General features: G+C 39.2%; 1 protein-coding gene across 3 annotated transcripts in view; it reads left to right on the forward strand.

Moving 5' to 3' along the window:
- Nucleotides 1-725: 725 nt before the first annotated feature.
- Nucleotides 726-25,363, forward strand: part of ABCA6 (ATP binding cassette subfamily A member 6) — a 60,583-nt gene continuing 35,945 nt past the window's right edge. Inside the window, exons 1-12 of one of the 3 annotated variants that reach the window (XM_058705092.1) lie at nt 733-1,207; nt 1,280-1,412; nt 2,356-2,455; nt 4,465-4,666; nt 5,677-5,838; nt 7,702-7,805; nt 8,210-8,436; nt 11,629-11,770; nt 12,559-12,744; nt 16,944-17,091; nt 18,665-18,830; nt 22,917-22,975. In XM_058705092.1, coding sequence (XP_058561075.1) covers nt 2,360-2,455; nt 4,465-4,666; nt 5,677-5,838; nt 7,702-7,805; nt 8,210-8,436; nt 11,629-11,770; nt 12,559-12,744; nt 16,944-17,091; nt 18,665-18,830; nt 22,917-22,975 — 1,492 coding nt within the window. In that variant the 5' untranslated portion in view covers nt 733-1,207; nt 1,280-1,412; nt 2,356-2,359. Of the gene's footprint in view, nt 1,208-1,279; nt 1,413-2,355; nt 2,456-4,464; nt 4,667-5,676; nt 5,839-7,701; nt 7,806-8,209; nt 8,437-11,628; nt 11,771-12,558; nt 12,745-16,943; nt 17,092-18,664; nt 18,831-22,916; nt 22,976-25,363 lie in introns of all 3 variants that reach the window. The other 2 variants (XM_058705093.1, XM_058705091.1) reach the window with 2 other exon arrangements.

Raw genomic sequence — 25,363 nt, forward strand, 5'->3', positions numbered from 1 at the left:
GTGATATAAAAGAAACAGAATTTTTGTTTGGATCATTGGCCTATTATTGATACAAAATTTTAGCAGTGTTTTTGACCCTCTACCCTCCCCTCCGTGAGACCTTTAGAATATCTATTGTCTTTGTTTTTGCCAATTTTTAATGTAAAAGACATATGATATTTCACTGTTGACTTTAAAAAAAAATAGAACTAATTACCAAGGAGAGAAATATACATATATATAATACCGTGGCTTAAATATTTTTAAATTATTCTCTTCTTTTCCAGAACAACTCTCAACTTTATGATTATTAACATCTGTGGATTCGGAGCCATGTCAAATATTTGAGATTTCCCAATTCATGGACTTTGGCTTCCTGTTTTGCCATTTACTTTGGCAGGTCAAGAAAAGTTTGCAACTCTTTACTGAGATAGACTACGCAATGGGAATTGAATAAATTTTATTTTTTCCCCAGTCTTCATGCATAAAAATTGACCTGAATCTTTTTATATGTTTTTTAGTCCTTGGCAATCTGCTTACTTTTATTTTGTTTATGAGCCTTCTGAAATCCTGCATTCCCTATGAACAGAGCAGGAGAAAGGAATTTGTTCACAATTCATTTGTCCAAATTAGGTGTTTCTCTACAGCAGACTCTGGGTTGCTTAGCTTTATTAGGAAAAAAAACCTTCAGTTCCAGTACATTCTGCCCATTTAGTATACATTAGTCAAATATAGCATTGGCAGTTGGGTTTAAACATCAGCAGTAAAAAAAAAACAAAAAACAAAAAAAAAAACTAGCTAAAGATTTCTCATACACATTTAACCACTTTAGTTAGTGGTTGCTTTTACTTATTTATTGCTCTTTCCCCATCTTGGTCTCATCATGTTCAACAGGCTAGTTCTGTTTTCCTTGTTTACCGTTTTACCCCTCATCCCTGGAGTTGAAAGGCCAAGTGCACAAACACAGGGTTTGTTTTCTTCCCAGCCAACCACTGAACCATCGTTTCCCTGCAAATAATTGGCTTAGGGAAGAAAAGGCAGAAAACAAAACAAGTTCATTATGTGCAGCTTGGTCTGACTACACCCCCCCCCCCCTTCACAAAGCAGCTTGGGGAAGGCACCCATTTAAGGAATAAATGAAGAAGTAGAAATAAGGAAATTTTCATTGTTGCTGTACACAAAAACAGAACTGTGCTTTGACAGTGTCTCCAGAGTAATTTTCCAGACGGTAAGTAGAGCTGGTTAGTTGTGCTATGGCAAATATGTGGGTGGACACTGCTAAAATCAGTCTCTTTTTCAGATGTTTCCAAATACTCATATGTATTGTATTGAAGACCTAATGATAAAATTTTCCAATTTATTCCCAACCAACTTGTATTGTGCAGGTAGAACAGCAGGATAAAGGAAAATAGTAAAATCTGCTTCTGTACTAGGTGAGGGAGAATTGTCTGAATATTTTGTTATGCAAATCTAAAGTAATTTAATTCTGAGAGTATAAAAGCTGAAAAAAAATCGTCTCTGTTGGCTTATTTGCAAACATTTGGGGAAAGTTACTTTCCATGGGATTCCTTTCTTTCTCTTTCTTTTTCTTTCTTTCTTTCTTTCTTTCTTTCTTTCTTTCTTTCTTTCTTTCTTTCTTTCTTTCTTCTTCTTACTTGTTAGTTTCCTCAGTTATTCAAGGACTTCTGAATTCAGAAAATGGAGATGAGTTCTATCCTTCTTGTGTCTCACAATCAAGTTTCAGGTAGTTTGGGTCTGAATTGCTATCTCACAGCCTAGCTCTTTTGGGTAAAAGCTGTTCAGTTTCATCTGAAGGGGAAATGCTACAGGAAAAGAGTCCACTGAGGTTACGTTTACTGGGCATAATTAATTACTCAAATGAATTGAAATAATCAGAATTTTGGTTAATTTGATTAGCTCTGGTATTTCTATTTAAATGCAAAGAACAAAAATTATTAATCGGATGAGATAGGATTCAATTACTCTATTCATATAGTGGAATTTCTGGTATAAGAGGTAAAAACATGTGAAGTGGCTTACAGGTTCTGAAAACTAACAATATCTTTTCCATTGTTCTGCTCTTTATTTTTCGGGAAAATTGTGACACTGAACACTATGTCCCAATGGTTACCCACTCTCCCAAGTAGCTTACAGTGATTATATGTGATGTAAAATTTTGCAGCCATGTGTTATTAAGATGATATTTTAAACTCATTTTTTGTAGTTCTTAAAGGCAGGAAATGTTTTCCACCAAACGATGATCAAGGTTTTTCTCTCTGCTTTTCCGCCACTCTCCCCAAGATGTTTCTTATTACACTTATTTTTCTGGTTTATTTCACACCTTGTTAATTTTCTCCTTGTTTGTTCAATGCAAAGCTAAATGAATATGAAACAGAAAAGTGTGTACCACCAAACTCAGGCACTTCTGCACAAGAATTTTCTTAAGAAATGGAGAATGAAAAGAGAGAGCTTATTGGTATGTTTGAAACTTTCCCTCTTTCTGCAGCTCACCTTATTCTTTTATTTTATCCCCTAACGATGCTCTTATTCTATATTTTAAGTAGCAGACTGGATTCATTGATTTTGAGGTTGCCTCTAACCGTACTTGTCGAACTGAGAGTCTCATAGCAGTCCCTGAAAAATAATGTAGCATTGCAAAGACGAAGAATATTCCTCATATTAAAAAAAAAAAAAAAGGGGCGCCTGGGTGGCGCAGTCGGTTAAGCGTCCGACTTCAGCCAGGTCACGATCTCGCGGTCCGTGAGTTCGAGCCCCGCGTCAGGCTCTGGGCTGATGGCTCAGAGCCTGGAGCCTGTTTCCGATTCTGTGTCTCCCTCTCTCTCTGCCCCTCCCCCGTTCATGCTCTGTCTCTCTCTGTCCCAAAAATAAATAAAAAACGTTGAAAAAAAAATTAAAAAAAAAAAAAAACAGAATAAATGAGAATTTAATTGTATGGGAAATTATTAGCAACTATTTACAAATTTTTTTAATGTTTATTTATTTTTGAGAGAGAGAGAGAGAATGAGTGAGAGAGCGAATGGGGGAGGGGCAGAGAGAGGGAGACACAGAATCCAAAGCAGGCTCCAGGCTCTGAGCTGTCAGCACAGAGCCGGACGTGGGGCTCGAACTCATAGACCCTGAGATCATGACCTGAGCCGAAGTTGGACATCCAACTGACTGAGCCACCCAGGTGCCCTGATTTTTATTTTTTATTTATTTTATTTTATTTTATTTTATTTTATTTTATTTGAGAAGGAGAGACAGCGAGAGAGAGGCAGAGGGGCAGAGAGAGGGACAGAGAGAATCCCATGCTGAGCATGGAGCCCAACACAGCACTCAGTCTTGTGACCATGGGATCATGACCAGAGCCAAAACCAAGAGTTGGATGCTTAACTGACTGAGCCACCCAGGCACCCCGGGAAATTATAGCAGCTATTAAAGCTGCTGCCATATGTAACAAAATTAGAGTAAAGAAATAATCAAAAGAGCCCCAGCAGAAATTGAGAAATTTTAACTTGGGGCACTTCTTTTCAAAGCCATAAATTTTCTACGTAAAGACTATTTCCAAGAATTACGGACCAAGTACCACCACTGATTGTCAGTTGCATTAGGTAGGTGGGCTATCTACAGGTAACTGACCCAAATCTCAGAGGCTTAACTCAGCAAAAGTTTGTTTTTCACTTTGCTCATAGTCTAAATAAGGTTGACAGTGAAACTAAAGTGGGTCTGGTAGGTGAAGGAATCTCCATACAGTCAGTCAGGGACCCGAGCTCCTTCATCTAGGGACTCTGCCATCTCCCTAGGCTTTGGAGATCTCCCCTGGATCGTCTGAATCTAGTCAGAACATCAGAAAGTACAGGGACTGAGACAGAATATAGGTTTTGCATGGTTCCGCAAGCCAGGCCTTGAAGGTTGCATATCATTTCTGCTCATGTTCTATGGTTGGAACTCAATCACTCAATCGCTTGGTCTGACTTCATTCCCAGAGGCTGGGAATGTGGTCTAGCATTGTTTTAAGCAGGAAGAGATTACTGATATTGGTGAACCACTGGGCAATATCCAACACTCAGTTCCTTTTCATGTTTTTTTTTTTTTTCGATTTCTAATACAAGAATATGACAATTGACCAAAATGTTGCTATTTGCCATCATGAACTCTATCTGGGACCCTCTGTGTCTTAGAGACTATCAAGTCCGATGCCCAGGCCTAAGAATTGTCATCCTATTAGTCACCCTGTTGGTTTTTATGATGGCCTCTGCAGTAGTTCATGATTTAATACAAAAGTTTAGTTCTAGTGTTGGAGAATGATCTATGTGGCAACTATCTCGGTGTGCATCTTTTGTTGGGTTCCCTTTGCTCTGAAGAGTTGAGAGCAAAGAGAAGCCAACTATGTGGCAAAATCAGAATTTATCTTGAACCGTTCTTTGGTATTGGCTGAACCTTTTAAGGGAATATAATCTAAATTCGTTCTTCCTCCTGTTATAGGAATGGATATTCCCAATACTTCTGGCACTGTACATGGGACTGTTTTCACATTTCAGAGAAAAGACATATTTTCCTGAAATTCCTCCCCAAGCTCTGGGAAGGGCAGATAACTTTAATAACTCTGTAGGTGTTGTGTATACACCCGTCTCTGATATAACACAGCAAATAGTGAATAAAACGACATTTGCTCCATTTGTGAAAGGTAGGTGTACTAATCTTTTTGAATTGATGTATACATGTTGAATTCGAACTGACAGTGATCTATCATGCTAATTATTTAGGTTATCAAGATAGCCTACAAATTTGGTTAGTTTTTTCTTTCTCTTGCAACAATTAGCTTTTTAAAGCCTTTCAGCTTGATGGGGGTCCAATTAGGGAGGTCTGCATTTCTATTGGAATTTACTTAAAACAATAAATTTATAATTTCAGATTTGCAGAATAGTGTCTAGGAGAATATGCCATTTGTGGGAGCGGGTGCCCTTAACATGGAAATACAGTGATTAAGATTTACAACACAGGAAAAAAAAAACATCGAAATAAAAGAAATTAAATCTAGCTATTAAATTATAATGTCAGAACTATGAAAAGTAAGGATGGCTAATCTAAAGATACTCTGTCTACATATGGTATACTTTGTACACATCTTTAAAGGCCTTCACTCTAAATGAAATCACTATGTAACTGAGATAACTAAGATCAAATGTGTATTTCACTCATGGGCAAGGTGGGTGCAGTTTGGTAGTCTGCTCTTTAACCCTCGATTTCTCACAGGTGACTTTGCTGGCTGTGAGAAATACACTTACCTGGCAATCTTAGTTCCCACATAAGGCAAAAATCAGATGAGGGGTCTTTGCTTCAGTAAATCTGAAATCTGGAATCCCCTGACTCTACAGTTACTACTCCCATTTACTTCTATTTTTGTATCCTCGTTCTCTTATGCATACTTACCCTAGTATAATATTTCTCTATACCTAAAATTTGCCATAATACTTGTCATTACTAAAAGAAAACACTCAGTTCTCACGCATGTCTCCTGAGTCTAGAATCTAAACCATTTTTTTCAAAAGGCCCTCCCTGCCTTTTGGGATAAGTTTCATTTAAGTGGGAAATGATTTTAGTTTCATTCCAATCTGATGACACCGTTGGATATCACATTCCGTTGCGGTGAAAGTGTGCAACCCTCTATGTCTATTTTTACCTTGTCATCCACAGAAAGAAGAATCATTGGAGTGCCAAATCGAAAATCCATGGATAAACTACTTTTAGACAGTTTTGCAGACCTGGTGGGAATCATCTTTAATGACGCTTTCTCTTATAAGCTAAAATTTGTTCAGGGATATAACATTCCATTTTTGAAGGAAGATCTTTTCACAGGTGACTTTCCATATAAAATATCATTGTGGTATTTTTCATGTTTTCAACATAAGGAATAGGTTGGGATGGGCAACAGAGATGCTTTTGATAGAACATGATAAAGTAGATAGAACACATTGTATCGCTGAACTTATTCCGAGGGCAATCATATCTTCTCACGATAAAACATGATGGAGTCATCCAATGGAGAAAAAGTGAGCACACAGGGGCATGTTGCAAAGGATGCAGAGTGATCCAGACAGAGAGGTCCTGGCCTCAGGTGAGGTTCCAGGTCAGCAGGAAAGCAGACATTGATGAGTTCATGACAAGTGCAAAGAGAGGTGCTGAGCGGGTGGGAGACTTAGACCAGAGGTTCCTAATGAGCTGTGAGATGAGAGAAGTCTTACAGGGCGAAGTGATGTTTAAAATGAGAAGGACTGGCACATGGGGGTGGGAAAAGCGTTGCATTTCAGACAGAGGAAGGGCAGGTGTGAAAGTCCTGAGGTGCCAAGGGCATCCGTTTGTATCCATGGAAGAAGATGAGTATAGCTGAACAGAGGACATGGAAAGGAATGTGACAGGAGACTGAGGCTGAAGTTAACCCAAGGGCTGGAGCCCGTGACGTCCTACAAACCTAGGGTGTTGGGGAGCCATTGAGGTACTTTAATTAGGGCAGAGAAGAGATTAGACCCCCAAGCCTAAGGGAGCTCTCTGGATATGGCCCAGGGCATGGGTTGCAGAGCGGTGGGGGAGAACACAGCCAAACATACCAGGGAGCCAAAGGCAGCTCGGACACGACTGGCGGCAGCTGAGAAGGAGAGTGAATGGGTCTGCCTTTCAGGAAGCAGAATTGATGTGACTAAGAGAATCGGTTCTTTCCCATTCATTCTCTGAGTGTCTTCTTTGTGTCCTGCACTGTTCTGGCCCTGGGGATGAAAGTGAGCAAAACACAGAGGGAAGCCTGTTTGCACGAGTCATTCCAGTCGGGGACAGGGGATGGGACAAAAATGATGCACTCTGCCAAGTGGTGATAAAACAACAAAGTAAAATAGAGCAGGCTTGCAAGATAGAGCCCGAATGCTCTTCCAGATATTTTTATTTATGGTGGCCAGGGGAGGCCTCTGTGCTGAGATCACTTTTGAGAAGAGATCAAGATAGAGGGGAGGAATGAGCCATGGATCCATGGAGCCATGGATAATGGATCCATGATCATATGGAGCATATGAGCATATGAGCAAAAAAAAGTTCTAGCACAAGAGCGCATTTAGCATTTTGAGGCACGGCAGGGAACCCAGCATGGTGGGAGTGGCATGTTTGTTTCATCTTCTTTCAAGTATTTATTTATTTTCAAGAGAGGGGAGGAGGGAGGGGGACAGAGGATCCGAAGCGGACTCTTCGCTGACAGCCGCGAGCCCGATGAGGGGAGGGTCGAACTCTTGAACTGTGAGATCATGACCTGAGCCGAAGTCAGACGCTCAACTGACTGAGCCACCCGGGCGCCCCAGCTTTCACCTTCTTTTCATGTCTAACACTTCCTACGCATACTACAGTCTCGGAGAATAAAATTTGCCTCATTAAGAACTTTATTTGGGGGTGATGGGTATTGAGGAGGGCACCTTTTGGGATGAGCACTGGGCGTTGTATGGAAACCAGTTTGACAGTAAATTTCATATATTAAAAAATAAATAAATAAATAAGAAAATACTAAAAAAAAAAAAAAAAAAAAAAAAGAACTTTATTTGGTTTTTTTTTTCCTATGTGGTTATAAGTTCGGACTGGTGGAGACTCCTCTAGATTGTTTTCCCTTGGGTTCTCATTTCTTATTCTCTAATGACGTCCATCTGCTAACATCGCTTATGGTATTGCCTTCCTTTGTGCTTGTAGCTCATTGTTGGAATATGCATGGTGGCTTTTCCTGTTCTCTGGCCAAATACTGGAATAGAGGGTTTGCGACTTTACAAACCGCCATTGACGCTGCTATCATACAAGTAAGAAAAGTTCTAATAATTCACGTAAACTCGTTCCACAGGTATCGAGATTTGGGTGAAAGGTGATATATGCTCAGGTTTTCATACGTTTGTACAATGAAGTAGGGATACAAAGGCTGAGCTTGGATTTAGGCGAAGGAACACATTGCTTTTGTTTTTAACTTTAATTTTCAAGGAGTTTCAGAGTAATGGGAAAGGAAACGGCAAAAACCAATGTACATGGAGGTCCATGTACCCACCACCCAGTTACTCCTAACGGTAATATCTTTCATAACCGCAGAACAATATTAAAATCAGGGAATTGATGTTGGTATAGCCCTCACAAGCTTGTGTGGATTTCACCATAGCCTGTTCAGTTCCTATTTTTTCAAATAATGATCTTCCTTGTTTAAACCCCACTTTAGATCGCAACAAACCGCTCTGTGACAGAAGAGTTGATGTCAGTTACTGCTATAAACATGAAGACTTTACCTTTTATTCATAAAAACATTCTTCAAAAGGAGATGTTTATTTTCTACTGCCTTCTTTACTTTTTTCCATTGATACACTTTATATCGCTCAACGTTACAAAAGAGAGGAAAAAATGGAAGGATTTGATGAAAATGATGGGTCTACAAGATTCAGCCTTCTGGTGAGTAACTGATTCAAGCAGTGTGACGAATAATCAGAAATTAGGAAGCGGTAAACATGTGTCATTATTTCCAAAACTGTGTGCCACAGCTGAGACTCCAATGCAGCGGCCCCGATGGCACCCCTCCTGCTTGGTCTGCCCATGGTTATCATTTGACTTCTCCGCACTTCCTCATACTTGAAGAAAGTATGATCCTATAATGGCTAGCTTGTGTTCAGAGGTTTAGATCAGCAGGGATATATTTTTTTGCAGCACTTAAGTACCATGTGTTGGACTTGAGATGTCCTATAAAATATGCCCAGTGCATATAGCACTTAGGGTGGCATGTTGGAAGGGCTCAATAAGGACATTTGCTCATATATTGATACCTTTGTATCTTGACTCATTCAGAAATGATTTAGATGTTTTTAAATACATATATTTAAACACACGTATATTTAGGTATGTGTCTATCTGTCTATGTGTGTGTGTGTTTGTATTATAATAAAAACAAATGATTGAAGAATAGAAACAAGGGTCTCACAGAATGATAACGGGTAAGACTAGAAGATAAAAACACAAATCATACAAGCTCTAAGCTTCCAAGAGGTCGCCTGGATGGCTCAGCTGGTTAAGCATCCGACTCTTGATTTCAGCTCAGGTCATGATCGCACCATTCATGAGTTTGAGCCCCGTGAGTTCTGTGCTGACAGTGCAGAGCCTGCTTGGGATTCTCTCTCTCCCTCTCTCTCTCTCTGCCTCTCTCTCTCTCTCTCTCTCTTTCTCACACACACACAAAATAAAGAAATAAACTTAAAAAAAAACCTAACATTTTTCAATACTGAATCCTGGGAAATGTGTCTTTGTATAGTCCCCACAGCAAGAAAATTACTCTTTGTGGCTATGGAACTATTTGGAATGGGTGAGGAATTATTTACTGAACAATCATCTGTAAGTCACATGTTCCCTAAAATAACATTATGGTCTAGGAAATTTTAAATTTTCTATCAAGTATATTTGATTAACAGAGAGGGTTTTGATTCTAACATACCTTAATTGTGAAACAGAAAAAGAGGAAAATGTGTTTCTGAAATGAAAAAAAAAAAAAAGAGTGGTTTGCAGTGAAACTTTGGCAAATGCAAAGAAATGAATGGAGTCTGTTAGGAGGGTAGTGAGGGGGACTCTGTGTAAATAGGACTGTTTTTTAGTTCAGAGGATGTCCTGTGGGGCAGTATCCCTGTAGTCACCTGAGAATGGGGGGGGCACAAGTCAATTCTGGATTAAAATCAGAAAGGTGTTGGATATTTACATGTGGATTCATCCTCAGGGTAAATGCTTCTTAGTATGCATGTAATGTAAAGTTAGCAAAACGAATATATATATATATATATATATATATATATATATATATATATCCTTAAAACTGAAAAGGAAAAAACAAATCTGAAATGTTTTTGCCAAGTACAGGGTGTGTTGGAAATAAGTTGTATCACAACCTTTTTTTTTTAAGTAATGTGAAATAACTGTGAAATGTCATCAGCATTTATTATTTAAGTGTGATGACTGAATTGCTTTGTTTTTATCATGAAGGCTTTCACAGCTTTATTAACATCCTCCCCATGCCCCCCCCACCATCGCCAAACTCCCTGCAATGAGTTCCCTTTTCTAGGTAATGTTTTAAGTTCCTTCATTTGTAATTCTCCTACTGTATAGAATTTTAATTCCCACCTGTAGCAGTTCCCTTCTGTACTCAGGAAGTGGATTCTGCAGAATGCCATATGCTTTCCAAAAATGCTGATGTTTCCAACAAAGGCTGAATCACTGTAATGCCACGACCTTTAAAAAGAAGTCGAATAAGCAGTAATTAAACCAGCTGTTCTGGGGCATATTGATGCAAGTTCCTGGTTTTAATACTCTCACTATTTTTTTCAGCTGTTGAATTTTTTTTTTTATTTTTTTTTTTTAAACATTTATTCATTCGAGAGAGACAGAGTGTGAGCAGGGAAGGGGCAGAGACAGAGGGAGGCACAGAATCTGAAGCAGGTTCCAGGCTCCGAGCGGTCAGCGAAGAGCCCAAAGCAGGGCTCCAACCCACAAACCGCAAGATCATGACCTGGGCCAAAGTCGGACACTTAACCGACTGAGCCACCCGGGCGCCCCGGATTCTTATTCCGTTGGGCAATTTCGTGTAGAGGCAAGAGGACTGAGCAGAGCACGCACTGTCGTCTGGCCTTGGCTACTGATTTACTCGGTGGGTCTTGAATAGGCCCATGAAGTAACAGTAGGACCTACAGTTTACTTATCTGTAAAACAGGAAGCCCGGACTCAAACACCTTGTGTGGTCCTCTTAGATCTAAGACTGAATACTATTTCTTACTAACCACCTGATAAAAATGCAAACCCCAGCACATCTAAAACAACACAACACAGAATGAGCACTTAAGGCTATGCCCTCATTTATATCAGCTTTCAAAAAAGGAAACATGAACAGGAATAGCAAGAAAAGAATGGGCCTGGAGGAATTATGAAATTTCAGTTTTCTACTACTAAGGAGCGTGGAGGTCCGGCCGGCTGAAATCCTCAAGAACGGTCCAATTCTCCTCTGCCCCCGGGGCTTCCGTGGTTCCCTGATTGATCAGCAGCTTAGTTATATTCCCTCCCATTTCTACAGTCAGAACACCTCGGTAATATGTTATAATGCTGAAGGCACAAAGAGCTTAATCTCTTTACTTCAGCAGTTACCCCTTTGAGACACTTTTGTGCATTTTCCCAAAAAAGACAAGTACGAGAGTGGTCTCAGCAGCAGCAAATAAATAAAAACTGGAAGTAAAATTGGAGACAAAAATTGGAACAACCTAGAAGTCCATGGGCAGGAGAACATTAGGATATAGTCATACGATGAAATATTATTATACAACAGTGAATAATATCATATATGTCCATTGATGTAGACGAGCAACAGCAGAACACATACAAGATGATGCTATGTATGCAGGTGTTCATTCTATTTATACAATAAGTGGGTGCAGAGCTGATGCTTAGCCAGGAGGCAGCAGCACAGCCCTACCAATGTAATATTAATAACATTTTAGTTACTAACCTAAGTAGGCAGATAGAACGGTAAACATTGTATCATTCTTTAGATTTTTGGTAGGTTTTAACTATTTCCTAATGAAGTTAAAATAATTGAAATAACTTTTTGTCTTCTTTTAGGCTCTCCTGGGGCTTAATCTATGCTGGCTTCTTCTTCATTATTTCCATAATCATCACAGTTGTCATAACATCTACCCAAATTATAGTCATGACAGGCTTCATGGTCATATGTACACTCTTTTTCTTATACGGCTTGTCCTTGGTAAGTGCATACATTTATTACCACGTTCTCTGTTTTAGGTCATAGCTAGATGTAGTAAAAATGAAGTTCTCTGGAGGTCATTACAGTTCGTTATTTCCTTCGTGTCCGCTTTGTGTGCAGGTGTGTGCGTACTTGCTTGAGAAAGTCTCTAGGAGTTGTTGAGAAGTTGATCTAGTATGAAATACAATTGGACCTCTCTTTTGCATAAAGTCTGCATTAATGCAACGATGCCTCAAAAAGAAAAAAAAACCTTGACTCTAAAAATATTTTGACTCTAAGACTTTTCTAGACGGTTCATGAGGATGCGCTTGAGGGGCGGACCTGTCTCTTCGTCCCAAAGGTTCCCCATAACATGGTGGCTTGCACAGTATCCCCTCTGACACTCCATCTTGCCCTCTCTTCCCATGTCACCCCTCTTCCTTCATAAAGCAAGAGCCTCTACACCGCCCCCCCCACCCGCCTCCCAGGGTGTTTCCTGGAGAGGGTACATAGGTGTTCTTTCTTAAGACATTAATGTGGTTTCTTTGGGTGTTTCCAAGTATGCACGTGTATCCTTGTCCTCGGCACGCACAGCTTGCCCCCTGCCCTTTCTTCAGCAACTAATGCCTAGCAGTTGAGGAGAGCAAATAAGGATCCTCTTTACAAAGGGGTTGAGGGAAGGACTGAGCATTGTGATGCCTTGATATCTTCATCAGCGTCTCGCTGATAAATATTTATGTTATGATCTAGACATCTGTATTCATTGTGTAATGGCTGTTTAACGGCTAGACGTCTTCTCTCTCTTTCAGATAGCTTTAGTGTTCCTGATGAGTGTGTTGCTAAAGAAAACAGTCCTCACCAATTTGGTTATGTTTCTCCTCATTGTCTTCTGGGGGGGCGTGGGATTCGCCGCATATTACAGACAACTCCCTTCCTCTCTGGAGTGGATTTTGAGTATCTGCAGCCCATTTACCTTTACTGCTGGATTGAGTAAGGTAGGAGCCTAGTTAATTGCTTTATTATTGAACTTTCAGAAGAACTTGGTACTTCATAACTCTTCATGGTTGCAAGCACTCTTTCTCTTTTTTTAATGTTTACTTATTTTTGAGAGAGAGAGAGAAAGAGACAGAGTGTGAGCAAGGGAGGGGCAGAGAGAGCTGTCAGCACAGAGCCCGACGTGGGGTTCAAACCCACGAGCTGTGGGATCATAACCTGAGCCACATGAGTCGGATGCTTAACCAACTGAGCCAACCAGGCGCCCCTAAGTGCTCTTTCAAATTAGGAGCATTTATGCTAAACAATTCTAGCCTAAGACTAGATTTGAGAATGTTATTATTCCAGTGTAGAAAAATCATCATCACATAAGGAAGTTTGAATAAGAACATCTTGAATAAGACAGAGTTTCCCCTCTCAGATGTATTTTCATTCGGAAGCATTTTCTTCTTGTTTCTCATATGCAGCTATTCACCTTTCTTTTTTTCATTATTTATTTAAATTCAAGTGAGTTCACACACAGTGTAGTATTGGTTTCAGGAGTAGAACCCAGAGATTCATCACTTACATATGACACCCTGTGCTCATCCCAGCAAGTGTCCTCCTTAACGCCCATCCCCCATTTAGCGCACCCCGCCCTTCCACTTCCCCTCGGGCACCCTTCAGTTTGCTCTCGGTATTTAAGAGTCTCTTACGGTTGGCCTCCCTCTCTGTTTTTATCTTATTTTTCCTTCCTTTTCCCTATGCGCGTCTGTCGCGTTCCTTAAATTCCACATACGAATGAAATCGTACGATATTCGTTTTTACTTTATATAATGAAGGCATTCTCTATTAAAAATTGTGTAAACCGCTTTTGGAAACCTCAAATCTGAAAAGCTGTCAAGACTATAAATACAGAGCGTAACAAATAGGTGCTAAGTGTATCAAAACGCTCATGAGCTAGATCAAGAAATAGAAGGATGCCACAACTCCACTCTTTGCTCCTGAAGGTAAAAGTTTTGTGATCTTCACTTCCTCATCCCCACCTAATGTGTGTTCCTAAGCCTAATTTTTTAGTGTTGCCTGGAAATCTTTTCCAGTTTTTGACTACTATTAATGCTGCAAAAAATCCTTATGCATCTACCCTAGTGAATATGGGCATTCAGTTCTGTTCGGTATAGACCTCGGAGTTGGATAGTAGGATCTAGGATACATATATCTTAATCTTCATAGCTACTACCAAGTATTTTTCCAAAGTGGTTGAAACAATTTACTTTTGCCCCAGATGTTTCGAGTTACAGTTGTCCCGAATCTTTACCAGCATTTGGTATTATTAGTCTGCCAAATTTTAGCCATTCTGGTGGATCTGCAATAAAAATCCTTGGGGTATTAATTTGCATTTTCCTGATGTTTGATGAAATTTCATTCTTTTTCGTATGCTTAATGGCATTTTGGATTTTCTCTTTTATAAAGTGCCTATCCAGGTTTCCCCACTTTTTTTTTTAACTGACTTTTAGTCTTTTCCTTATTGCTTTGTAGGAATTTCTTATCTACGCGAGCTATGAGACATTTGTTGCTGACATTTTTACTTGCTCAATGGTGCTTTTAATGAGCGTTTTCTTTTCTGTAGAGTGCTTTTGTATCTTTAAGAAATCATTGCATTCCCCCAAGGTCATAAAGATATTCTCCCAGGGGTGCCTGGGTGGCTCAGTCAGTTAAGCCTCCGACTCTTGATTTTGGCTCAGGTCATGATCTCTCGGTTCACGGGATCGAGCCCTGCATCCGGCTCTGAGCTGACAGCACGGAGCCTACTTAGGATTCTCTCTGTCGCCTCTCGCTGCTCCTACCCAGCTCACCGGTGTACATATGCGCATGTGCTTTGTCTCCCCAAATAAATAAATAAGCTTAAAAAAATTTTTTTTTAAAGTTTGTCTCCCATGTTCTTTTCTGGAAGCTCAATTGATTCTACTTTTACATTTGGATATAAAATCCATTTCAAAATAACTTTTGGATATCTATATGTAGAAGCAATATTAATTTTTCTACATGAATATCCAATTTCTTCCACTTAATTTGTTGAAAAGACCATCCTTTCCCTGAACAGACTGCTATATTTCCTTTGTCAGAGCTCAACCAATCCTGTATTAACCCATCTGTGTACTCTTGAACTGTTGCTACATTATCTTAAAATTGTTTTTGCTTTATGTGTCTTGATATATGGTGGTAACAGTTTGACCACTTGATTTTCTTCTCCAAAGAGAGACTTTTCTATTCTAGGTTCTTTGAATGGTGTAAATTTTAGAATTAACTTATTGAGTGATACACACGCCTATGTATGTGTGTACAAAGCTGTTCATGTTGGGATGCAGTTTGATTTTTTTCAATCAGTTTCAGGGAAATTGACACTTTTCTTTTGATCATGAATAGTATGTCTTCACATTCATTTGCTCTTTGTAATTCGTTTTAAGTATTGAGAGCCTTGCACATTTTTTTATTTATTCCAAATTTTAAATCCCTTTTTTAATACGTTTGATGCCATTATAAATAGCATCTGTGTTTAGATTCTTATTTTTAAATGTTTGTCATAAATGTAGAGAGATACAACTGATTTCTGTATATTGGCACTGTATCCAGTTTCCTTGCTATATTCTTTAAAACTAAGAGCGCCTGGGTGGCTCAGTTGGTTAAGCAGCCAACTCCTGATTTTGGCTCAGGTCACGATCTCATGGGTTCGTGAGGTCAAGCCTCACACTGGGCTCTGTGCTGACAGCACAAAGTCTGCTTGGGATTCTCTGTCTCCATCTCTCTGCCCCTCCCATGCTCTCTCTCTCTCTCTCTCTCTCTCTGTCTCTCTCAAAAATAAATAAATAAATAAATAAATAAATAAATAAACTTTAAAAGCTAGTATTTTTCTAGGTTTTATCTTGGGATTTGCTTATGCATAATCATGTTGTCTACAAATAATGATAGTTTATTTTTTTCCTTTTGCAGTTTTTAATGCTAGTTACTTATTTTTCTTGCCTTATCAAGGAGACTGGGACCTCCAGTACAATGTTGAATAGAAATGCAGGCAAAGGAAAAGCTTTCGACATTTCACAAAAAGATGATTTTTGGTATTGGTATGTGTACATCTATTTTGCCAGGTTTAGGAAGATCGCTTATATTCTCAGTTTGCAAAGAGACTTTCTTTATTATATGCGGGTATTGAATTGTATCAAATGCTTTTTTCTGCACCTATCTTACCAACCAGTTCACTTTCTCCTTCAATCTGGTTTATGTTGAATTGCATAGAGTGATCTTCAAATGTCAACCCAGACTTGCATTTCCGGAATAAACTCAATTTTGTCGTGAAACGTTAACATTTTACACAAGTGGAGTTTATGTCGTCCAGTGTGAGGAACTGGGCTTGGGAGCTGGACTTCATGTGTTGAATTCAGCTTTGCCACTCCTATGTGATTTTGACTTTGCTTGGTTAAGCCACTCAGTTTCTCTGTGCTTCAGTTTCACCATATGTAAAATGCACATAAAAATAACACAGCCTAGGGGCACCTGCGTGGCTCAGCCAGTTGAGCATCTGACTTTTGATTTCAGTTCAGGTCATGATCTCATGGTTTGTGAGTTTGAGTCCCGCGTTAGGCTCTGCGTTGACAACGTGCAGCCTGCTTGGGAATCTCTCTCCCCCTCTCTCTCAGCCCCTTCCTCTTTCCCTCTCTCTCTCAAAATAAGTAAATAAACATTTAAAAAAATAATAAGGCCTACCTTATGAGGTTATGATAAGGATTAAATGAGATATTATAAAAAGCCTTAGAACAACATCTAGAACATTATACCTATTGTCACATGGCAAAATTATAAACATATCTTTATTTGCAGTAATAACTAGAAAAAGTTCTCTTATCATTATCCAACTAAGATGCTTCAAATAATTTTTCATATTCCTTCAAAAACTTGTGTTCTTTTTGCTGCATAGAACAGATATTTTGCAACATTGCAATGACTTTATGAAAACAAGAAAATGTCCTATTCTCAGAACATTTTTTTTAAATCGGTATTTCCTTCCAGTATTCCTCTGTTGTCAGATAGAAATAGTTTCACCAATCACTTCATTATAAGGGCTTCTTGAAAAACCTGTTTAATAAAATGATAAATCTTGCTGCCACACTGGATTATTTTTGGGTTTAATTTAAATACTTATTAATTATTGTTTTTGCTTGAATCTTAGATTATCCACTTGGATAGTACTATGAATGGTGTAATTTTTCCTGACCCTTCAGGAGACTCCTATGTACTGATAGCAACTTTTTCTGTGTTGGCTTTTGATGCACTTTTCTACCTGGCATTGGCATTATATTTTGACAAAACCTTACCCTGTAAGTAAAAATGGCTTTTCTTCGACCTCTGCACATGTTGATCACACTGTAGGTTTTTACTTAAGGTTATGTAAATGTACTTAAAGAAGTAAAGAATAACAGTGGCGCCTGGGTGGCTCAGTCGGTTAAGCATCCGACTTTGGCTCAGATCGTGATCTTGTGGTCCATGAGTTTGAGCCCTGCATCGGGATCTGTGCTGATGGCTCGGAGCCTGGAGCCTGCTTCGGGTTCCGTGTCTCCCTCTCTCTCTGCCCCTCCCCACTCACCCTCTGTCTCTCTCTCTCAAAAATAAATAAACATTAAAAATTAAAAAAAAAGAAGTAAAGAATAACAAATATTTCCTATAACAAACTGAATGAGTTCTTTATTCCTGCTTCATAGTTTTAGCAGTTTGAAGGAATTTTCATGGGAAAACAATTAGTCTTCTGCTTTTAATAATATACATTATGAATACTCAGTGATTAAATAATGGTACTTTTTTCAAGAATCCCTGAAAATGTTTTCAAAGAATGATATGTAAGACTTGTTTCAAAATGAGCTGCAATAAATTAATTCCCCACATGGTTTTGGCAAGTGTCGATCTATCGTATGGTGGAAGGTGTTTAGTAAGTAGTTCTTACAAGAATGTGGGGCAGATTGTGAATTGAATATCCAGAAAGGGCCCCGGGTCTGGAACAATCAGGTTCTCCCCTACTCCCTCTTCTTCTTGGAGGACCACTTCACAAGGTGACATGTCTATCCTTTAAGGAAGTAACAAAATAAAAATGAAAGAGGACGTTTTCAGCCTTATTCTGAAAATTTTTTAATCAGTTGTTCATATTTACAGAACAATATTACCCAGTTAAATTTTCTGTATCTTACCAACAACCAAAAATTTCACAAGTGCAGACTTCCTGCCCGCATGCTAGAATCAGAACACTTTTTTTTCTTGCACAATCTTATTTATTTACCTTACTTTGTATGTTCTTTCCACTTTGTATTTAACCCTGTCTTCTATGCTTCTATGCAATTATTTTATATATTCCTATCTTTCTGTCACTTCTGGTTTAATATCTGAAAGCCCTTAGCAACAAATACTACTTCTGTGTTTTACATTTGGAAAATGACAGTGTATTTATCCTGAACAAATATAATTTCTTCCTGTACTTTACATACACGTTCCATAGGGACTTCAGTACTACGTCCAGTCGTATTGTTGCGATCAAGGGATTTCTGAAGTCCACAAACATGTTTCCAGTTATTTTTATGTGCCATATTAAGACCTTCCCCCCTAAGTGTTCGGTTTCATTCATTCTAAATATATTTTGGACCACATTTTATTCAAGCCTTTGTATATGTATATTTATTGAAAGTTCTGTGGTACTGTTTGGCTTTTGTGATGATATGTTATTTCCTTTGAATTTTCATTGTTTACTTCATGACCAGTTTTCTTTTCAATAATAAGAAGTTATAATGAAAACAATTTCTCTATGATGCTTAAGTCTAAGACACTCTGCACTATTTTGAATAAGGCTCCTTTGCTCTTGGTTCTAATGTTAATGATCCAATATCGTATCGCCTCTTGATGAATTAGGTGGAAATGAGCGCCATTACTCTCCATTATTTTTCCTGAACTCGTCTTGTTTCCAACACCAAAGGACTAATAATAAGGTCACTGAGAAAGAAATAGATCCTGAGCATCCTTCTGATGATTGTTTCGAACCCGTAGCTCCAGAATTCCAAGGAAAAGAAGCCATCAGGTAATCACACTTATATGGGTGCAAGGCAAACTTGAACAAAATATTGAAGAAGAAATTTGTCTTTGTGAATGTCACTTTGAATTCTTCCACATGACCACCAGCGGCTCTTGATTGCTCCTTGAAAGGAAAATTCTCTTTGCTTCGCTCCATATAATGTTACCACATCACCCGCCATCTTGTCTCCCTCCTTATTTCTAACTTTTGTCTCATGCCTCTCTTTCATGCTTCTTACTCTTTTCTTTCTCCAAATTCCTTCCTCTATAGTTTGTCTGGCTTATGTGATATAATGGAAGAAGTAAGAAACTTGGACTCAAAAACTTTTAGACTTCAATACCACAATTCCCTCTCATCTGATGTGTAATCTGAGAAAAAAAATGTATAAGTTTCTCTGGATCTCCCACCCTGTAATGAACAAGAGTAATATTTACTTTGTAGGATTGTTTGAAATTCATATAAGGAGTTCTGAAAATATCTCTGCCATCAGATCCTACCTCAAGCGATTCTAATTCAGGGAGTATGGGCTTACGCCCAAGAATTTGCAGATTTTGAGAAGCCCTATAGGTTTTTCTAATGTGCCCTAAAATTGAAGAAGCAGAGGGTTCTAAATATAAACCACTTATTTAGCCGATATTCACATAGTGCCTACTAGGAACCAGACACGTACTTCATACTCAACCAAAGCTTGTAAGGTGGGCACTTCTATTTGGCCCATTTTATAAATGAGAAAGGTGAGGTTCTGAAAGGTGAAGTCTCTTGTCCAATGTCATGCATTCATAAATGGGGAGCCAGGATGGGAATCCAGAGTCTGTCTATTCTCTTAGCGTCTGGCTACTGTAGAGATGTCAGGAGGTGAAGGAAGAGGAATAAAGTGGCACTATAGCTAGGAAGTGATCTATTTCTGCCTAAGACAAAGAGCATAAGGTGAACTTCATACCTCAACTTCATCCTTCTAATTCAGACCCTATTTTCTGTTAAGCTTCCTGAGGGGCCACAGCCCCTACCGACCTCAGTTCTATGAAAACATCTATCTGAAAGAGAAAGGCCAAGTGAGGAATAATCCCCCAAAACTCAATGTCCTCAGTTCCTCTTCACTGGTTGAGAACACAAAAAATAAAACTCTATTACTGTTCAAATTATAATAACTTTCAGATGTAATCTTCCAAAAAAGTCTTGAGGTTAGTTATGTAGATCAAAAGATGTTTGTTTTTCTACTTCTGCAAAATACAGAAGAGTAAAATGTCCTCACCCACCATCTTTGTTCCTTACCTCCCAAACCTGACCCATCTATGCAGTGTTAACTCTGGAGGTCCCTGTCTCTTGGTCTGGATTCTTTACTAAAGTGGAGGAAGGAGCCACTAACAGATCAGGAAAGAAAAGTCATCTGATCCAAGACCTATAAAGCGTTTGACTCCATTGCAGGCCAACTCACCCCAGATCCACACCAAAGTAGCAAACCAGGCTTAGGTGCCCAACCTTGTAGCTCTTCAGTGACAAGGTTCTGTACATTTCAGTCACCAGTGAAGCAGGTTCTGGGGCTTCAAGACAGCCTAAAGTTGACTGTTTACCACCCAACATTAGACACTGTTCCCAGTACATAAGTCTTAACTCTTCTTTCCTCATAGTGACCCTTTCTTAGGGAAACCCTTGCCTTCCCCACCACTAGACAAGTGTCAACACTATCACAATCAATCCCAATATGTTGTATGGATCTAGAAGGTACTACTGTAATGATTCCCTTTTTCCCAGGTGGTCTCCCCTTTATATGCCAATGGACACTTCCTCTTTCCCTAGCAGCCTGTAAGCTATACATATTTGAAAGTATAGAGGAATTCATGCAGAGCTCTAACCAGAATCAAGATCATGGCTATGTAAAAATATCTATATTTTATTCAAAACTGGCTCCCTCTCACCCATTACTGCCTCCTCCCAATTTTTCCTTCTCTGGGATCACTTGTATGCACAACTGTCCATTCTTATAGCATTAGCCCATTCGTGCAACATTCCCAGAGCATAGACAGGATGTCTGCCCCAAATGGCTATCTTCATCTCTGAAATCCAAAAACAACTGGCTACTCCTAAAGGGAAGTTTCTTTAGTAAAATAAAACATTAAGGGGCACCTGGGTGGCTCAGTTGGTTGAGCATCTGACTCATGATTTTGGTTCAGGTCATGATCCCAGAGTTGTGGAATCAAGCCCCATGCAGAGCCTGCTTAAGATTCTCTCTCTCCCTTCGCCCCTCTCCCCTGCTCATGGATGATCTCTCTCTCTCTCTCTCTCTCTCTCTCTCTCTCTCTCAAAAAAACAAAACAAAAACCCACACACACATTAAAACCCCACTTCAGTGGGTGTCCCACTGTGGTCCGATTCAGCACCATTTTAAGCCTTTCTCTTTTATATTTCCTGACTCTTTGGTGTAACCCCACCCACTGCCAGTGTCCTGGTTGAATAATTGTCCTTACTTTAATTTTGATCCATGCTCAGAAAAGCGGTTGACCAAATTATTTCCCTTTGAATTAAAGATGCCACCGTACATGATCTTATGTAGTCATGACATCTCTAACTTGTCGGAGCCTGGTTCCTGCCTCTTCCTGCATTAGTTCCCTTTGGGATTCTAATGTTCATTCAAGTTTGGTCATTACCCATTTAGAGGGGTGTGTGTATGAGTGTGTGATATTCGAATGAAACCTTTAGATGTGGTAGCCTAATGCTGGGAGGAAAGGATAGGGTTAGCATTAGGTTGGTGTAAAAACCATGAGAATCAATGAGATCACCCATCAAGAGAGTCAAGAATGGGAAGACCATCATGTACCTGGAGAATACTGTGGAATACCAAGATAATGTGTCTGGCAAAAGAAGAGGACCTTACAAGGAAACCGAGATGAAACGTTTAGGAAAATAGGAAGAAAGCCAGTAAATCCAATGTTACCTTGAACGTAGACACTTTCAACCAGCACACCGACACCAATAGCGACCCATAATCCAATAAGTAAGGAAAGAGAAGTCTTTGTTGCATTTAATAATTAGGGGGCCACTAATGATTTCAGTATGAGGAAGTTCACTAGAATAGTGGGTTCAGAGTGATCGAGGAGGAAGTGAGAAAATGGACATGGAAAGAATTTGCTCCTATTTTTAAAAAAATTTTAAAACATTTTTTCATGTTTATTTTGGGGGGGGCGGGGGGGCGGGTCCAGAGAGAGAGAGGGAAACAACAGAATCCAAAGCAGGCTCCAGGCTCTGAGCGGTCAGCACAGAGCCCACTGCGGGGCTCGAAGGGGCTCAAACTCACGAACCAGGAGATCATGACCTGAGCCGAAGTCAGGCACTTAACCAACTGAGCCACCCAGGTGCCTGGAAAATATTGTTTTTAATAAGACGAGGAGAGGAGCGCCTGGGTGGCTCAGTCGGTTAAGCGTCCGACTTCGGCTCAGGTCACGATCTCACAGTTCGTGGGTTCGAGCCCCATGTCAGGCTCTGTGCTGACAGCTCAGAGCCTGGAGCCTGCTTCTGATTCTGTGTTTCCCTTCTCTGTTCCCCCCTGCTCGCACTCTGTCTCTCTTTCTCAAAAATAAATAAAGATTTAAAAAAAATTTTTTTTTTAAAGAGGAGAGAAATCTGATTGTATCCAAAGCAGAGTACAGGCCAAAGAGAAGCTATCAGAGAGGAAACTATAGAAAATGCAGGTGACAGAGAGTCTGATTAATGAACAAGGTTGAAAGGGGTGGGAGGGGATGGGAGGGCATGGGAGAGGGTGAGAGGGGAGAGTTAAAGAGTGCAGATTAATGAGCTGATTGTGTACAGAGTAGAAAACATCCAAAGACAGAAGGTGAGAACCATTCTAAAGTGTTCTGCTTCTCTAAGCAAAACATTAATAATTTAACTGTAACTTTCTAAAGCGACTTTTATTTTCTCTCTTGGGGAAAATGCTTACTCAAAAGCAAGTCTCTGTCTTTCTGAGCAGACTGGTTATAGCATCCCTTATTTCACATAAGGGGGGTGGTGTATCTGTCACCGTGACTGGGGTTGTTCCTGACCTCTGCTACTTCCGCTTCTGCGTTGGCTGAGTAAACACCACTTCTGTCATTGCAGAATCAAAAACGTCAAAAAAGAATATACAGGAAAGTCTGGAAAAACAGAAGCACTGAAAGGTAAAGAGAAACGTTTCATTGTTTCATTGATTTCTTTATTGCAAAAAATGGGGAGAATTCCACGTGAAAAATTAGCACATGCACACGAGCAAAACAGAAAAAGAAAACAATACAAACAAGCTAACTCCCACCATTTGGAGACTAACTGTGATTGAGAATTGGCTATAAAATCCTTCTAGGTGTTTCATGGATTCAATAATTTACAGGAATAGGGTCATGCAATGAAAGGTATGATTTCACTTTGTTTTTAAAGACGGCTTGCTAAAAACAATATTGTATTTTATTTGCACTGTGAGGAAAGACCATCTAGACTTAAAATTGGTATATATTTTTTTATACTAGCCAGGGAATTTATATAGTTTCTAAGTACTGGTGAGATTAACTAAAACAAGGTGAGTACAAACTGGGGATTGCTGGAGGGGAGGTGGGCGGGGGGATGAGTTAAACGCTTGATGGCCATTAAGGAGGGCACTTTTGGGGAGGAACAATGGGTGTCATATGTAAGCGATGAATCACTGGGATCTACTCCTGAAAGCAAGACTACACTTTATGTTAATTAACTTGAGTTTAAATAAATAAATAAATAAATAAATAATTAACTTGAGTATAAATAAATAAATAAATAAATAAATAAATAAATAAATATTAAAAATAAATACAACAAGGTGAGTAACCCCATTGACCATGAATGAAATTTCACAAGTGACCATCTCCACGGCAAACACAGAAGTTTGAATGAACCAATGTATCTGATACTAAATTCTGACAAATAGTTTTCTGTAAAAAATACTTAAGTAAGATCCAAGTCAGTGGCCTCATTTTATAGAGGACAGCCTGTGTTTGTTAGTAATGATTTTTAGGAAGAATGTGACTGATTTTTACAAGAGACGGGAAACCTGAGAAGTTACAAAAAGAAGAGCCAGAGACCTTCCCTAAGGTTCATGGTTCTCTGTCCAGTGCTTTAGTATTGAGTTTACTTTTTAGTCCATAGTGTGCCTTAACTCAGTCTCACTTATCCCTCTGAGGTCATTTCTCACTTTGAGAATTTTCTGTACCCGTGTCAGCAAATTTGTTCTCCGCCCCACCGCCTACCCCCAGGTTTTTCCCATCCAAAACCATCTCGATCTGTGGTTTCTTTCTTGAATTTTCGCCAAGGATACATTGAAGTCTTTTTTAAATTTGTCCTTTCAGTTTTCCAGCATGCATTATGAACCACTTTTGTACTCGTCAATAACCATGAACGACTTTTTACAACACCTTCAAAAAAAATTACAAAATTAGAAGTGATGAAAATCACTGCGTAGAGACACTATATGAAATCAACAGTTCCAGGGGCTCTTGGGGAAGTAATGGGGAGTTGCACGCTCCCGACCTTCTCCCCTCGCAGTTACTTCCTGTAGCAACTTTGGAACACCTTTGGGAACACGCTTTCAAGTCCTTACCTGCAGCCCGGCTGTCAGTGGCTAAATGGGATTCCCATGTGTGGACACCTCAATTGACTGTCGCTAGTGAATGAAATTTGGCTTGTTTCCAATTTTGTCCTTATCATAAACAAACAAACAAACAAAACACTAGGGGGTGACTGAGTGGCTCAGCAGGGGCTCAGGTCCTAATCTCAGTTCCATGAGCCTCACATTGAACTCTATGCTGTCAGCGCAGAGTGGCTTTGGATCCTCTGTCTCCCTTTCTCTTTGCCCCTGCCCCACTCGCTTTCTCTTTCTCTGTCTCAAAAACAAATAAATTAACATTAAAAACCCCCCACCATAATGAGCCTTCTTATTTAATCATTGTGAATATAATTGTGGATACAAATTTCTAAAAGCAGATAACTCAAAAGGACTATATTTTTAAGATTTTTATGCATATTTCAAATCATTTCCCTCCAAGGTTATAAAAATGTATACACTTGTGGGAAGAAGCAATAATTAAAAAGCAACAGCAGTAATACTAGGAACACTTAAAGTTTATTGACTTCCATGGAAACAATGATAAGTGAGTTACACTGACTTTTTCACTGAATCCTGTCAGATAAATAGTATCTCTCGCATTTTGCAGATGAGGAACTGAGGCTTGTATTTCTTTTTTTCCAGTTAATATGGGTCAGTTCCAGGATAGAGATCATCAGTTTTCTCTTACTTTTGAAAACATCATTTTTTCCATTTAAAAACAGTAAATGTAAAACTTGTTAATGTGCTTGTTTAGTTCTCCCAATATTATTTATTAATTAATTCATCTTTTTGATGAATTTAAAAGCCTGTTTCATTAATCTTTATTTTTTCTGTTTACTTTGGTCCATCTTAGGCTTCTTTTACATTCCATAGTCAGTGTGTCCTAAAGCAGTAACATATAATTTTAATTATTTATCCCACTGGTGTTACTATATTACTA

This window comes from Neofelis nebulosa, chromosome 16 (assembly GCF_028018385.1).
Source record: "Neofelis nebulosa isolate mNeoNeb1 chromosome 16, mNeoNeb1.pri, whole genome shotgun sequence".
In the NCBI taxonomy this organism is placed as follows: domain Eukaryota; kingdom Metazoa; phylum Chordata; class Mammalia; order Carnivora; family Felidae; genus Neofelis; species Neofelis nebulosa.